Source organism: Barbus barbus (assembly GCF_936440315.1).
Source record: "Barbus barbus genome assembly, chromosome: 49".
Lineage (NCBI taxonomy): Eukaryota > Metazoa > Chordata > Actinopteri > Cypriniformes > Cyprinidae > Barbus > Barbus barbus.
In genome coordinates this window covers 9,349,605-9,366,966 of record NC_136727.1, presented here as the reverse complement: position 1 = coordinate 9,366,966, position 17,362 = coordinate 9,349,605, and the positions used below count along the sequence as shown (strand labels likewise).

Below are 17,362 nucleotides of genomic sequence, written 5' to 3'. Positions count from 1 at the left end.
CAAACAAACAAACAAGCACAAATGCAGGACACATGCTTCATTTTATTCGATCAATGTTTATGGATATTTATTTGAACTCATCCACAAACATTAGTGACGACATACTGGCAGGAAGTAGCAACTCCAACAAAAAGCATAGATGAAAAGACATTGAAAAGACAAGAAGTGCTCTTCACAGAACTTGACATGATAGACTGGAAGATCAAGCCTAATGGCGGACGAGCAGACAGAAGCCAGCATGCAAGTCACAAAGACGATGCTGTCTCTGACACGCCATCCAACGTCACATTTAGCACTGATGTGAAAGTTTGGGATCCTGCAAGAGACATTTAATGCAAAAGTTGGTCATTAAGAGGCTTTTACAGCTTTAATTTCTTGTCTGTTTTATTTATGTTACATTTTTTTATAAAGTTATGCTACTGGTTTTGCACGCAATACATATTGAGTACGGCATAACCTCTTTTCCTGGCCTCTTGGATATAGAAGTGCATGAAGTCACGACCAAACATCTCCCGGTCGTTCTCTTCTTCGTCTACGTCCTCTTTTAAATCAGGAAGCATCACATCATATGTCAAAGGATTGTCTCGGAAATTCACAAACCTGCAGAATGAGTATTTTAAGCTTAGTAATTGTAATAATTTGTAAAATGTGCAAGTATGCGGACACAAATGCTTCACTGGTGTTTTGCAGCTCAGTCCAAGAAGTATTTGCATTCCCATACTTGCATGAAATATGCAAGTGAACCGTGAATACGCAAGTATGCATATTTCCCACTGCTCCGAGTGCGTGTTCACGGTGTGTGTGTGTGTGTTCACTGCTGTGTGTGTGCACTTTGGATGGGTTAAATGCAGAGCACAAATTCTGAGTATGGGTCACCATACTTGGCCGTATGTTACTTACACTTTCAAATAGGTTTCAGGCTTTCCTATAGAACATGGATACTCAAATCTGGCTCACGAAATCCACTTTCCTGTAGAGTTTAGCTCTAACCCTAATCAAACACACCTGTGCATGCTAATCAATGTCTTTAGGATCATTAGAAAATCACAGGTAGGTGAGTTTGATCAGGGTTGGAGCTAAACTCTGCAGGAAAGTGGATCTCCCGAGCCAGATTTGAGTATCACTGCTATAGAATCATTGTTTTGCTTTAATTAAGCTTTTTATTGGTCCCCAATGAAGTTCTACAAATTGAATGCAGTACTTTGGTGCTTACCTGAGGTTACTCATGCCCTCCATAAGTGGAGGAATGTCGCGTAGTTTATTTTTGCTCAGAACTAGCGTGTCCAGGCTTTGCATGCGACTGATATTGTCTGGCAGGTACTCTAGTTCATTTCTTGGGAGCCACAGGGTGTGAAGTTTCTCCATTCTATATTAAATTGGGACATAAAGTTCATAGGATTTATTACAAAATCTTGGTTCTATTATTAGTACATTGAAAGAAAAAAATATCCAAAGTTGCTTGTAGTTTAGTTTTTTACCTGTGAATATCTTCTGGCAAACTTTCCAACATGTTGCTGCCCATGTCTAGCCACTCTAGAGAAGGAAGGTTGACCACACATTCTGGAATGGTGGTGAATTGGTTCATGGAGAGGTCCAAGTGATATAGCTTCTTTAGATTGCTAAACTAAGGAAATTAGATCAAAGCAAGCACAGGTGCTAGGTATATATAGAGTTTTAAAGACAAAATATGAAGTGTATACATACACGTGTTCAATGTTATTGATACCCGAGTAGGCAGCTCATCCAGATCTTCGTTCATTGCAAGTTCCAGTTTCTCCAGATTTTCACAACAGCCAAGTTCTTCTGGTACATGGCTTACTCTGTTATAGCTCAACAGCAGCTCTCGTAACCGAGTTAGTTTGCCTGTAATTTAGAAGAGCGTATCTGAGAGTTACTTCAGCTAAAGAAGGTCAACGTTTGTACAGGTGGCAGCCATTTTTTTTTACTGACCAATCTCTTTGGGAATCTCTGTTACTGAATTACGAGACAAGTCCAAGACTATGAGGCTTTCAAAGCTCGAGATGAACCGTGGGATTTTTTGAAGCCCTGTTCGGTGTAACTGCCATTCTTGGATCTGTGAGAGTTGGACCAAAGCTAGAGGAAGAGTCTGCAAAAAGAGTGCAAAAAGTGGAAACCAAACACTCGATCAAAAAAAACCCCATTAAAGCCGATAGACCGTTAAATCTGCAAATATGTGAGCAGTTTGATAGATGTTTTTAGCCAATTAAAAGTTTCTCATTCAGAAGTCAATCCTGTTCCTGGACGGCCACCTTCCTGCCCTCCAGTTTAGCTCCAACCTCCATTAAACACACCTGAACCATTTAATTAAGGTCTTCAAAATAGGTCTGGTCGACTTGAAGCTGTGCTTCACAGACTGATTGGTTTATGACATCAAATTACCACAAGAACGATTTGAAAGCAAGGAGCCATCTGCTCTTTATAGCTCTCATGGTACTTTGATGTCCTACACTGATCGGTGTGAGCAGCGCTGCTTCAAGTCGAACACACTTAACAACTTTAAATGCCCAGGCAGGTCCTGCCCCAAACCATATCCTTAGCCCAAGGGGGCCCAGTCCTGTTCCTGGAGGGTCAGTGTCCTGCAGAGTTTAGCTTCAACCCTAGTTAAACACACCTGAAACAACTAGTCAAGGTCTTCAGGAGGTAAATTCTGCAGGAATGTGGCCCTCCAGGAGAAGGATTGAACACCTATGCCAAGTGTATGGCTGCGTTTCCCAAAAGCATCATAAGCCTAAGTTGATGGCAATGGGTCTACGATGTACTTCGCTTTTGGGAAACGCAGCCTAGGTCACTTGGGCACAAGTCCATTCATCACCCCTTTAGGACAAGACCAATATTTGTATTATCAAGTCAATCATGCACCTTCCTCTCTAGATGATAGAATTGTTTATTTATTTATTTTTCTTGACTTCTAATAAAGTGGCATCAAATTCACAAAGTGCAAGTCACAAAATGCTTTACCTTCCACTCCTCCTTTTCAATCCGCAGGATGACACGTCCTTCCTCCGTCACAACTTTTTCCTTTAGCTTGGCCAAAGTGATTCGATCCTCCCAGGCACCTGTCAGCCTATGGCAAAGATTTTGAACTATTCAAAATCACGGGATAGATAAAAGCATAGTCTGTGAAGTGGTTCTCAACTGGTTATTCTTCAGAGTCTAGATTTTGCATTTGCCATCAAGTGATGACCCAATGTGGTACCAAACCCGTAAATCACATTTGATGCAGTATGGTTGTTTCTTCTTTTACCTTGCATAGTTTAGTTCTTGGTTTTCAAGGGATGAGTTCATGTCAAACAACTTTCCATGTTGTCAAATTTGACTACCTTCTACCAAGTAACTGATGAACGACAGAGTTCGTGTGGATGTTTGACCATTGATGTTGAAAAGTATTTTGTTATCCTATCTATTCATGAATTTATAGTTAATATGGTCACACTTTATTTTAAGGTCCGATTAAGTACCATTAAGTACTACTTTTGCCTCAAACTCCTAATTTTCTGCTTGTTAATAATTGATATGGCAGTTGTTAAATTTAGGTATTGGGTTGGATTAGGGATGTAGAATATGGTCATGCAGAATATGTGATTTATAAGTACTAATAAACAGCCAATATGTTAATAATAGGTTTGCTAATAAGCAACTAGTTGTGAGAATTGGTCCCAGTATTAAAGTGTTACTGTTAGTATTTGCACTTAGAAACTTGCAACTATTTTTAGGTCATGACTCACCAGTTGAGAACCATTGCTTTAAAATAAGTGATTATGCTTCCCATGCTATACATAACAGTAATGGACGTACCTACCCACTGCTCTCCTGTCTCTCTGCTCTTTCTCTTTCTTCAGTTCATCTTTGCTTTTCTTTATCCTGGTTTCCCACAGAGTCTTGATAGAGTTCACTGTCCCACAGCATACCGTGACCCCCGTCATGATGATGCAGACCCCCAAATATCACCTCACACATATAGTATGCTAGGGCAGCAGATAAGCCATTTTACTGGCCAGGAAAATGCATGTGTTGCTTGTTGTTTTGGATTGATATGATAGGGCATATTTGAATTAGTACTAAGTATATCATAAGCTATGATTGACATTGAAGAAACTGTGAGAAAGTTTGAATTAGCTTGTGCTTACCACTCTCATTGGGTCATATTGTCCTTCCAGCACTTGTACTATGTTTTTATATAGTAAGCTCCCATTTGATATGGATAGTCACCAATGCTGCACCAATCGTATAATTCCTCTGACAATTTCAATAAGTGTGATCAATGTTGAAAGAATAGGCCTTGAAGTAATTATCCGCTCAGTGTTTGTCACAGGTTTTCCCTCTTGAAGCGTAACTCCGGCCAATGTCTATATTTATCCCGAGACAACACTGAATAGTGTGGTCACATGTTAAAGTTGGCACAAGAGCAGCTGTCCACTTTTGCGTACTTTACCACCAGACATGCATTTAAGAATAGAGCGACATAACCTGATTAACAGTTATGCCTAGGACCATTTCAAAACATTAGATATGTATTTGTAAATTCTGGCTGCTGCTCTAGTAGAACGTTTTTAATGTTATACAATGAAATAAAAAATGGTGTACAGACAATTTTCACTCAAGTTCCTAGTAAGTTTGACAAATAGAAACAGAAACAGCAAGTAACACTAAATTAGACATGAAATTCTGAAGCAGAGAAAGACTGAAATAGTATTTTCATTTCATTTTGACATTAAAAAATTTCACATTCTCCCGAGTATTATAACTATACATATGTATAGCTTACTTTACATTTTAATTCCAGTTGATCAGTTACGTTGATAAGTTATGCTACTCTTTATACACTGCAAACAAGATGCAAACAGCAAATAAGGATCTGTTTTTATAGATCTATTTAGTGAACGTGTCTTAACTTGGACTCCAGATGGCTCTACTGGAGCAGTTCACCACCGAGTCCTTCAGCTGGCCGATGGCCACATAACAGACCAGCTTATATCGATCATACAGCAGCTTCTTTACCACCGTCTTAATGCAGTCAGACAGTTCCTTGGAGATGTTTGAGCATGAGTACTCAACAGTCTCCAGTCTTTCATCAACAATGTGTTTGATTATTTCATGAGCTCAGTCAATGGAGAAGTGTCTTTCTGGGATGGTCTGGTAGTGGATGAGCTGCTCGTCTCTATTTGATGGGAATTTCTGGTCTCTTGGTTCCTTCTTAGTTGTCCAGGTGGAGGTGCATCTCCTCAGGATGGGGATCTGTGATGATGGCCTACTCTTTTTTTGAGGGTCTTCCTTGGACATTTTCCATCTTATGGTGCTTTTGCTTTTCTCTTGGGGTCCCTTCCACTGTTTCTCCTCTTTCTTATGCGAGTAGATAATTGAATTTGTTACTGTCATTTGTCAAATTAAAAATACTTTATTAGATCAGGAATACAGTAAAAACAGTAATATTTTGCTGTAAAAAAAGTAGTTGAATAAATTGTGCTGCTTAATATTTTTTGTGGAAACCTTGATACATTTTTCAGGATTCTTTGATAAATAGAACGTTAAGATGAACTGCATTTATTTGAAATATAAATATTTTGTAACATTATAAATGTTTTTACTTTCACTTTTGATCAATTTAATGTGTTCTGAATAAAAGTATCTTAAAAAATAAAAACTTACTGACCCCAATGCATATTAATTACAGATCAAATACATTTTTATTGGTTAATGTGATTGATTTTACTAATAAAAGACTGGATGAAGTCAGATTCTGTTTATTAAAAAATAATGTTAAATCATATCTGCTGTTGTATCTACTAATATTGTATGTTTAAAATCAATTCATTCAGATTAGTCAGTTTTTCTTATTCAGTTGCACCAAATATTACGCCATACATTTATAGTTTTAAGTTACTTTACATTTAAATTATTTAATTGGTCATGGTTTTATAAGAAATCTATAATCCTGATGTCAGATTGTTCTGCTACTGAAAAATAAATAATTTAAAACAAGACATTTAATTTGCCAGTATGTACTGTCATACATTTTCAATCAGATTAAATCAATGTTTTTCTACTAATTCATTTGCACCAAACTTTAAACCATATATTGATGGTGTAAACTAAGTTAAATTTATTGGATCACTTTTAGTCTTATAGTAAACCTAGAACACAATTAATCCTGTTACATTCAAATATTTTTTAGGCAACTAATAAAGTCTTACCTGTTTCTCAAATGGATAATTTATTAAAACGCTTTCCTTCGTAATTCACACACTCACACAACAATCCCTGAAGGAAACTCCCATTAGTCACGAGCAGCAGAACATTATGCTCCAACAAGAATCATCACACCAGAGAAGATGAGAGGACGAATCAGTACAGACTCCCTGCCACAGCCAGTTTGAATCACATATATTTCCATTGTGCTTTAAAAACACTTAACTGGAAAGAAAAGCAGCACTGAAAAAAAGAACTTAAAAAAAAATATATATATATATATTTTGCTATTTTAGGAATTGCAATATTTTTTAAAATCACAGTAATAATAATAATAATAAATTCTACAAAATATAATTTATTTTTTATTAGATTTGTTTCAGGATAAATTTTCATGAGATGAACCAAGACTATTTTTAAATGTTATCCACTAACAAATATCACTTTTAAAAACCCTTGTGCAACGCCATTGGAGATTTTACAGGATGTGGAAAGTTCATTTACAAAAACATCACGGGTACGTTTTCATATTGCTACAATGAGTTCATATTCTCTTAACATTCAACAATACACAATACGCTCTGGTAGATGTAACATCTGATGTCAGTAAGGCAACAAGAGGAAAGAATTAAGAAGAAAAACAACAAAACACCAGTTATTAGTTTCATGACGTGGTGAAAATGTTCTTCAGTCATGATGGAAACCAGTGGCTCAAATAGCTCAGTGTCCCAGTAATGAAAAAATCTTTAGTGTCGGGAGACGGAGTCAAACGTCTAGATATGCTTGGAGGAAGTGTGCTTTCTATTTCAGATCCAGGACCATGGAAGCGGGGTTTTCCAGGTACGATCGCCACAGGTTGGAGAAACGACTCATGGTGGCTCCGTCAATGATCCGGTGGTCAGCAGACCAGCTCACATTCATGATGTGCGCTTTCACTACCTCACCCTTGTGGTTGAACCGGGGCAGCACCTGTGGAGAACGCAAAAAATATCATGCTACTTTAAAAATTGGGCTCTGTTCTCAAATCTAGTGTGCTGCCTTGGTGCCTCTGTAGGCAGCATAATAACTCAAATAAAACCTAATGATTTGCAAAGTTCTATGCAGGCAGCGAGTCTGTGGGTCATAAAAATTACACTGTTCGTCATTGATTCCAATTGAGTTTAGCATTAGCATGTTGCTAAGCCAACTGTACAATACTGTAGCATTCGTTAAAATACATAACGCAAACAAATATTGTGTAACATTAATTAGTTTGAACTGCTTTTATTAATATTTTACTGAGTAAATAATTGTGTAAATGTGTCATTGGCTTTGTAGGCCATTTTTTTTTTTTTTTTTTTTTTTTTTTACATGGACCTTGTTGCAGTGCATTATGGGAATGGCTAAGCATACATGTGATTCTGCCTTAGATCTTGGCCAAAATGAAGTGCATCTTAGATGACAACAAAAACCTTTTTTTTTTTTTTTAAGCAGCATGTTGGAGTGTTTTCACAAACGTCTACAAAGTATGAAAAGACGTTACAATGCTAGCATGGAAAATTGCATACTTTAGGATGTTGCAAACTAGTATGCCAGTCTCGGAAAATACTACATTAGCGAAAAATTGTATCACTACTAAGCGTAAAATCTTATCTCTATTGCTAACAGTGGATACTTAGAAAACCTGTGGAAATTTGTTTTCCGACATTTAATTTGCGATGCGCTAATCCTAATCTTGCACACTACATATAGTGCAACTAATATGTAAAATGGAATTTTAGCACAAAACTTTACACACCTGGATCTTTCCAAGAGCACCGATGGCAACCTCGGGCGGTAATATGACCGGCTTTGTGTAGGTTCCTCCAATCTGTCAACAAAAACAACAACATTAATGTTACGTCATTTCCATGCATAGCTATACAATGAGCACTACATCACGGGAGCAAGCAAAGGTCAATTTGAAGTTCTCAACTTACCGATCCAATGTTTGAGATCGTGAACGTTCCCCCCGTGAGGTCAGTGGTCCCCAGCTGCCCCGCTGCTCCCAACGTCTGCAGGCGGTTGAGCTCCACTGCGATTTCAAAGACGCTGAGCATCTGTACGTTCTTGACGTTGGGTACTAGAAGACCTTGATTGGTATCCATCGCCAGTCCAATGTTATGAGCAGCCTGGAGGAGGACGACCATTGGTCAACGATCTACCTCAATTTAATCTGAAATTTCTTTATTATGGATGGAAACATTACCTTGTAGGTGATATTTGTGCAGTTTTCATCCAAAGAAGAGTTGAGAATGGGAAAATGGAGGAGACCAAGAGATGCTGCCTGTTTGTGAAGAAGATAGTTATGTTAAAACCAGGTTTATTTGGAGTTTTGTTTTACCCCACAAATCACATTCATACCTTGATGAAGAATGGCATGTAGCTGAGCTTCACTCCTCGCGACTCAGCCAGGCCTTTTAGCTCTGAGCGCAACCGGACCAACTGGCTCAGATCCACTTCGTCTTTGTAACCAAAGTGAGGGATCTTCAGGGCTGCTGACATAGTCTTAACCATCGCTTTCTGAAAGCCTTAGTTTGAAAAAATACACACTTAATTTCAATTTAATGTTAGCATGTCGCTAAACTAACTGCGCAATACTATAATGTTCATTAAAACACAAATACGGTGTAAAATTAACCATGGTTTTATTATAGTAAAAATGTAGTAACCGTGTTTTTTTGCGTATTGATTACATTTGTATAACCACAGTTTTACTACAAACACCATGGTTAAACTATGGTTAGTGCAGCAAAACTATGGTTAATTTGTTGTATCTTGGTTTTATCTGTAATAATAAAAAAAAATTTTTTTTCATAAGATCACAATGTATTATTTGATTTAGTAAGTGTACAAGTGATTCTGCCTTAGAGCAAAACAATTACAGTTGAAATAGTCTTAACTACTGCCCTCTTTTATTAAAAAAACAAATAAAGGTAATGCAAATTGTGCAGTTCAAAACTGATTTCAATTGAGTTAAATGTTAGCATGTTGCTAAGCTAAATGTTTTAAAATACATGACACACAAAAATTGTGTAGAATTAACTAGTTAATTTATTAATATTCTACTTTACTAAGTAAAGTCGTCATATTAACTTTGTCGGTCATTTTGGATTTTATACGCTGAACTTGTTGCAATGCATTATGGGACTGGCTAAGCATACATGTGATTCTCTCTTAGAGCCAAAAGTGACTGCTTACATAGTTTTAACCACTGCTTACTGAAAGCCTTTGTAAGTAAAATGTAAATAGCGCTGTTCACAATAGATTAAGTGATTTTGAGTTTATCGCTAACATGTTGCTAAACTAACGTTAAAATGCATAACATTTTATGCCCGTTTCATTACATGACATTAACTAACTGCTTGATTTTTACCATACATTTCTGCCATATGGATATCAACTTAAGATAGTCACCACTGATAATCTATTATTAAATATAATGTAGAAACTTTAATTTTCTGTAAAGCCGCTTTGCAACGATTTGCATCGTGAAAAGCGCTATACAAATAAACTTGAATTTAATTGAATAACACAAACAAAAATTGTAAATTACCTATATTTAACTATTCTCATTAGTATTTTTTCTGCACGTAAAATCATCATATCGGCTTTGATTACACTGACCTTGCCGCAATGCATTATGGGATTGGCTAACCATGCATTTGATTCTAGTCTTAACCATCACCTTCAGAAAAGCTTCGTTAAAATAAAAAACTTTCAATGATTAAATTTTGTTAAAAATTTTAATTCGGTCTTACTGCTGACAAAATTAACCATCGCCTTCTGAAAAACTTCATTAAAAGACTTTCATTAAACATTTCAGTGAGTGAATCAACTTACAAATCGAAACACAAGCAAACAAACCTTTAATGGGTTCAGTGTGGTCTTTGCCTGTGAAAACAGGTTTAGGTATCGCAGGAGTGGGTACAATAGGTGGAGTCATCTTCTCTTTGGGCTTCGCAGCTGGAGCTGAAGGTGCTGGGGCCGCAGGAGGGGGAGGACCAATCTCCTGGAAGGGCGCTGGGGGTAAGATGGCCCCTGTCTGTCTGGCTATGAAGTTCAGGATGTCTTCTTTGAGAATACGGCCATCTTTTCCAGTGCCGACGACTTCACTTAATTTAATCTGAGAGGAAAAGATTTTAATGCAGATGGACCATTTTTGGGAATTTCGTTATGGAGAAACAGCTAAATCCTTAGCAGATCCAATTTGCTACACACCTCCCCCTCCCGCTAATAGTGGCCATAGCAACGGCTCTAATTTCTCCAAATATGTGATGCTGACAGGCTAGCCATTTATCTAACACTCTTCAAAGAGGATGTACGGCCATCTGTATAGAAACAAGCTACATCTCATGACCCTGATTTATAGGGCTACTGAACTGCCTAGCAACTTCCAGTGCTGTGCAAAAGTTTATGACCCCCTGATGACAATAGCTAAAGATCACCTCCCACTGCACTGATTGATTTCTGGAGGCCCTCCTGTTGCATCCTGTTAACATCCTACATTCAAATCTACTTTAAATGACCCTATAATGCTTTGGGTGAAATAGAATATTCAGTGGGAAATGATATATGGCAGGGCTTGATTTAATGCCTCAGGATTTGGTTTATTTACTTTATATAATTTTTTTGTTTTGTTTTTGTGGTCAGACGAGACCGATCCAAATCCGATATTGTGCGTATACTATTCTGTGTTATTGTTGAGCCCCACGAAAGGCACAAAAACATTATAAAGCTCCATAAAGTTTTCGTGCACTATATTTCAAGTGTTCTGAAGCTCTTCCATAGTTTAATCTGAGGTACAGATGAATATTTAAGTCTTTAAATTCAAGTTCAGGTAAACCCTTCTCTCTGCCGCGGCTGTCCGTCATCCTCCATTCAGCATTAATTAACTACAGTCAAACTCTCTTCAAGAGCGCACAGTTACTGAGATTTAAAACTGTTAAAAGAAGGCTTAATAAACTTACGCACAGATTTAATACACTACGCATCAATATCTGTTCCCTTTGTACTTTGAACGTTTCTATGTGGACTCAGAGGGCTGCGCGCTGTGACTCCGTGTCGCTTCAAGCGCATCATTCTGCGCACGGGATGCGCATAAGCGCTTTCTGCTGCTCTTTATTAGAGTCTTACTTATTACAATACTTTTGCGCAATGAAAGATTATTAACAGTCTTTCTTGTTCTGTCCTATCTATCATATGTTGCTGCCTTCATTACTGTGCTATAGATTTAAAAGAAATGTCTTTTAATTTTATAGTAGCCTATATATTTATATATAAATGTATTTGCTTGTTTTTTCATGAATGTATTTTACAACAATTCAAAGAGCAATGTGATAATTTCACCAGATTTAGTCCTACACTTATTCACTTTTATTTATAAATAAAAATGTTTCACTAGGTTTTAGAAAACTATTGTGGACCCATGATTTTTCTAGAGTATCTTTTGCTGTATTATAAACAGTTTATAATAGTATTTTTGTCATAGATTATGATTATATATTTTTTCATTTGTTATTTTTCATTAAAATGATGTTATCTATATGTAGTAGATTGTTTAACACACAAAAGAGTAACACACAGAAGTATAGAAATTCTACATCGATTTAAAAAAAAACTGCACTGGTATCGGATTGGATCGATATCGGCAGATACTCAGAATTTTCAGGATCGGATCGGATCTGAAAAAATGGTATCATTGCATCCCTAGTATTTTCCATTAAATATCCTGTTCAATTGCATCAGATTATGAAAAAACAGAAGCTGTGGTCTTCATGCAAGACACACAAATAAATATATTTGTACATTATATAGATAATTATATTTTCATTTTATAATGTGTTTCAGTTTTGTTATTGTCAACTAAAACTACTATACAGACATTTTTTAACTAATAACACTAATAAAGTATATTTTTTATATAATACAATATTTTTCTTTTATGATGAAAAGCATTTCTAAGTTAAACAGAATCTTCAATGCAAAGGAAATGTTGAGGAAAAAACAACTACAATATAATTTATATAAATTATATATGATTATATAATATTTTTATAATGTGATTGTATACTTAAGACTTAACTAAAATATTTAAAATAATTTTGGTTATTTGAAATAAAGCTAAATTGACAAAATATAAACATTAGAAACGTAAATTAATTAGCAAAATTGACTTGGCAACTCACTGAAGCAAAATAAGTTTATGTACAAAAACTGAAATTAAAATTTTAAAAAGCTAAATAAAAACATTTTTAAAAGCAAAAACTAATAAAAATGACAACAGTAAAACAAAAACTAAAATTCAAAACAAAACTGTAAATATAAAAAAAATAAAACAAATTCTAAATATTAGTAAATTCTATAATAATATTTAAATACAAAATAACACTGGATGTATATTGTAGTTAAATTATATACACAACAACTAATATATATCTATTATATATCTATATTTAATTTAAATTTTTCTAGTACACAAACTTACATATACATATATAAAACCTACATAAATATAAATTAAACAGATTATTAAGCAGATTAATATATTGCAAATTAAATTATACACAGATATACATATATACACACACACACACACACATATGTATATATATATATATACAAACATACATATACAGTGGTGTGAAAAAGTGTTGGCCCCCTTCCTGATTTATTTATTTTTTTTGCATGTTTCTCACACTTTAATGTTTCAGATCATCAAACAAATGTAATATTAATCAAAGATAACAAGTAAGCACAACATGCAGTTTTTAAATGAACATAAAGGCTCGTCTCAGTTTTGCCAGAAAACATCTTGATGATCCCCAAGACTTTTGGGAAAATACTCTGTGGACTGAAACCTTTTGGAAGGTGTGTGTCCCATTATATCTGGCGTAAAAGTAACACAGCATTTCAGAAAAAGAACATCATACCAACAGTCAAATATGGTGGTGGTAGTGTGATGGTCTGGGGCTGTTTTGCTGCTTCAGGACCTGGAAGACTTGCTGTGATAAATGGAGCCATGAATTCAGCTGTCTACCAAAAAATCCTGAAGGACAATGTCCGGCCATCTGTTCGTGACCTCAAGCTGAAGCGAACTTGGGTTCTGCAGCAGGACAATGATCCAAAACACACCAGCAAATCCACCTCTGAATGGCTGAAGAAAAACAAAATGAACTCTTTGGAGCGGCCTAGTCAAAGTCCTGACCTGAATCCTATTGAGATGCTGTGGCAGGACCTTAAAAAGGCGGTTCATGCTCGAAAACCCTCCAATGTGGCTGAATTACAACAATTCTGCCAAGATGAGTGGGCCAAAATTCCTCCACAGCGCTGCAACAGACTCATTGCAAGTTATCGCAAACGCTTGATTGCAGTTGTTGCTGCTAAGGGTGGCCCAACCAGTTATTAGGTTTAGGGGGCAAGCACTTTTTCACACAGGACCATGTGGGTTTGGATTTTGTTTTCCCTTCATAATAAAAAACTTAATTCAAAAACTGCATGTTGTGTTTACTTGTGTCATCTTGGATTAATATTTAAATTTGTTTGATGATCTGAAACATTAATGTGTGACAAACATAATAAAAAAAAAAATCAGGAAGGGGGCAAACACTTTTTCACACCACTGTGTATATATGTATATATGTATGTATATATATATATATATATATATATATATATATATATATATATATATATATAGAACAAAATTATAAACGCAACACTTTTGTTTTTGCCCCATTTTTCATGAGCTGAACTAAAAGATCTAAGACTTTTTCTATGTACACAAAAGGCCTATTTCTCTCAAATATTGTTCACAAATCTGTCTAAATCGGTGTTAATGAGCACTTCTCCTTTGCCGAGATAATCCATCCACCTCACAGGTGTGGCATATCAACATGCTGATTAGACAGCATGATTAATGCACAGCTGTGCCTTAGGCTGGCCACAATAAAAGGCCGCTCTAAAATGTGCAGTTTTATCACACAGCACAATGCCATAGATGTCGCAAGTTTTGAGGGACTGCAGGAATGCCCAATCAGAGCTGTTGCCCGTGAATTGAATGTTCATTTCTCTACCATAAGCCGTCTCCAAAGGAGTTTCAGAGAATTTGGCAGTACATCCAACCGGCCTCACAACCGCAGACCTCGTGTAACCACACCAGCCCTGGACCTCCACATCCAGCATCTTCACCTCCAAGATCGTCTGAGACCAGCCACCCAGACAGCTGCTGCAACAATCGGTTTGCATAACCAAAGAATTTCTGCACAAACTGTCAGAAAGAGTCTCAGGGAAGCTCATCTGCATGCTCGTCGTCCTCATCAGCGTCTCGACCTGACTGCAGTTCGTCGTCGTAGCCGACTTGAGTGGGCAAATGCTCATATTCGATGGCGTCTGGCACTTTGGAGAGGTGTTCTCTTCACTGATTAATCCTGGTTTTCACTGTACAGGGCAGATGGCAGACAGCGTGTATGGCGTCGTGTGGGTGAGCGGTTTGCTGATGTCAGTGTTGTGAATCGAGTGGCCCATGGTGGGGGTGGGGTTATGGTATAGGCAGGCATATGTTATGGACAACGAACACAGGTGCATTTTATTGATGGCATTTTGAATGCACAGAGATACTGTGACGAGATCCTGAGGCCCATTGTTGTGCCATTCATCCACGACCATCACCTCATGTTGCAGCATGATAATGCACGGCCCCATGTTGCAAGGATCTGTACACAATTCCTGGAAGCTGAAAACATCCCAGTTCTTGCAAGGCCAGCATACTCACCGGACATGTCACCCATTGAGCATGTTTGGGATGCTCTGGATCGGCGTATACGACAGCGTGTTCCAGTTCCTGCCAATATCCAGCAACTTCGCACAGCCATTGAAGAGGAGTGGACAACCTGATCAACTCCATGCAAAGGAGATGTGTTGCACTGTGTGAGGAAAATGGTGGTCACACCAGATACTGACTGGTTTTCGGACCCCCCCGGACCCCCCCAATACAGTAAAACCGCACATTTTAGAGCGGCCTTTTATTGTGGCCAGCCTAAGGTACACCTGTGCAATAATCATGCTGTCTAATCAGCATCTTGATATGCCACACCTGTAAGGTGGATGGATTATCTCGGCAAAGGAGAAGTGCTCATTAACATAGATTTAGACAGATTTGTGAACAATATTTGAGAGAAATAGGCCTTTTGTGTACATAGAAAAAGTCTTAGATCTTTGAGTTCTGCTCATGAAAAATGGGGGCAAAAACAAAAGAGTTGTGTGTGTGAATACACACATATATATATATATATATATATATATATATATATATATATATATATATATATATATATATATATATATATATATATACACACACACACACACACACACACACACACACTTAACTTTAAACCTGTGTTTTTGAACCAAAAAAAAGAAATCTGAAACGTACAATGTTCTCCATGGCTAAGCGTCTAACGGCAGGGGTGGCCTGAGTCTTGTGACCTTTGATCTCCTGGTGCGTGTGCTCCTCTTGAGATATGGCTGGTGTCTCCACCACATCCTCCTGAGGACTCTCCACTGCAAGAGCCAGTGAAACACTAAATAACTCAATACAAGGTCAAGCACTTACACAAATACTCTCAATACTGACCTTGACCTGCGTCCGTTTCAATGTCAACTAGAGGATTGCCTACAAGGGCAATGGAATCGACCTCATAGTAGAGTTTGCGAATGACCCCATCGTAACGGCTGGTGATGGTGACGGATGCTTTGTCACTCTGCACTTCACAGATGCTGTCAAACTGAGACACTTTATCGCCTTCTTTCACATACCTGATGATGAAAGACATATAATGGCGACCTCTGCTGGGAGATATTTGTAAGTGTCTAAAAAGAAGTAAACTTGCCATTCTTTAACAGTAACTTCCATAATGCCTTCTCCAATATCTGAGAGCTTGAACGGCATGATTGGTCTTGCGGCAACTGCGATAAGCAGAATAAAGAGGTTATAAATGCATTTGACTAATTGAGAACAAAGAGATGTTTATTACAAACGTTAAAACTCACCATAGCTTGTGTGAAAGAACCGATGCTGTTGTCCAGCGATGAGGGAATATGAGTGGGGTCGGGATACAAAGCAAGCAGCCTGGAGCTTCGAGCAGCAGTGTCTGTGCAGTCGAGCAGAGACCTGAACCACATGACACAGAACAAAAACATCAGTCACCTTTTCATCAATGTTTGCAATATTTATACTCAGAGCAGCATGATCTAAATTATAGCATGCTATAGATGGAAAAAATTAAGACAAAATAGGGCAAATGTCTGAATGAAAACAATAGCTGCCTATGACCAGTTACAATGATTTAATTCCAAATTGTACACACACACACACACACACGCGCGCGCATATACACACATAAAATATTAAACTTGTCTGTAAATGTGAAACTACATGAAATAAAGGCTTGAAAAGGCTGCGTATAACCGGTTACAAATGTATATATATATTTATTTTATATAATTACATTTTACATATTTTATAAATGTCAATACATACCATTCATTAATTAAATTATTAATACATTGTAGACATTTACACTAGCTAGTCTCATATTATTTATATTAGACATTTACACTGGTCTCATTCTTTTGGAGTTTGTTCGTTGCAAACAACAGTTTTTATGCTTGTTTTTAACTAATATCTTGATGTTTACATATTGGCAACTATCCACACACATCACGCAGGTCCAGTGCTTCTGCTTCAGCTGCAGGCTGCTAGTTCCTCAGATCCTTCAGCTTTGTAATCGCTTACAAACGCTGATTTGCGCCTACATTGACCCTAAATATCACTCATGAACGTTAGAAGTCATTGCAATAGTAAGATACGTGTAAAATGAAAGGTGAAAACATACCAGGCGTCTCATGAACGCGAATGGAGACCGCACAGTGATGACGGTCGCCATCTTTCTCCAGCGATTTGGTGTAACCGGAAATGACGTCACTCTCACGCCCCACTCCACTGACCAATCGGAGAGCTTTTTGGTCAAGGGCAAATATTTCAGAGATATTTTAAAGAAAAGCTTTGAATACAACGAATGTAATGATTAATTAAATACATGAATTCCTAACTGAAAAAAATAAAAATAAATAA

At 37.1% G+C, this 17,362-nt stretch overlaps 2 protein-coding genes across 4 annotated transcripts; both read right to left on the bottom strand.

The window, feature by feature from the left end:
- Positions 1 to 23: 23 nt before the first annotated feature.
- On the bottom strand, positions 24 to 4,365 carry LOC306867409 (leucine-rich repeat-containing protein 39-like). Of its 3 annotated transcripts, none has more exons than XM_079413047.1 (9): positions 4,149 to 4,365; positions 3,817 to 3,986; positions 2,980 to 3,085; positions 1,951 to 2,107; positions 1,727 to 1,863; positions 1,479 to 1,624; positions 1,214 to 1,366; positions 458 to 600; positions 24 to 316 (listed from the first exon to the last, which is right to left on the bottom strand). In XM_079413047.1, the coding sequence occupies exons 2-9, from the start codon at positions 3,942 to 3,944 to the stop codon at positions 246 to 248; spliced, it is 1,041 nt and encodes a 346-aa protein (XP_079269173.1). In that variant the 5' UTR covers positions 3,945 to 3,986; positions 4,149 to 4,365; the 3' UTR covers positions 24 to 245. The 3 variants fall into 3 exon arrangements, with proteins under 3 accessions (XP_079269173.1, XP_079269172.1, XP_079269174.1); XM_079413046.1 differs by having other exon boundaries at positions 2,980 to 3,104; positions 3,821 to 3,986; positions 4,149 to 4,343; XM_079413048.1 differs by having other exon boundaries at positions 48 to 316; positions 3,817 to 4,011; positions 4,149 to 4,362.
- Positions 4,366 to 6,559: 2,194 nt separating this feature from the next.
- Positions 6,560 to 17,205, bottom strand: LOC306867493 (lipoamide acyltransferase component of branched-chain alpha-keto acid dehydrogenase complex, mitochondrial-like). Its single transcript, XM_079413167.1, has 11 exons — positions 17,124 to 17,205; positions 16,279 to 16,399; positions 16,119 to 16,194; positions 15,863 to 16,044; positions 15,662 to 15,789; positions 10,093 to 10,351; positions 8,590 to 8,756; positions 8,435 to 8,512; positions 8,166 to 8,357; positions 7,985 to 8,056; positions 6,560 to 7,176 (listed from the first exon to the last, which is right to left on the bottom strand). Exons 1-11 carry the CDS (start codon positions 17,172 to 17,174, stop codon positions 7,009 to 7,011), a joined length of 1,494 nt encoding a protein of 497 aa, XP_079269293.1. The 5' UTR covers positions 17,175 to 17,205; the 3' UTR covers positions 6,560 to 7,008.
- Between the last annotated feature and the right edge of the window lie 157 nt (positions 17,206 to 17,362).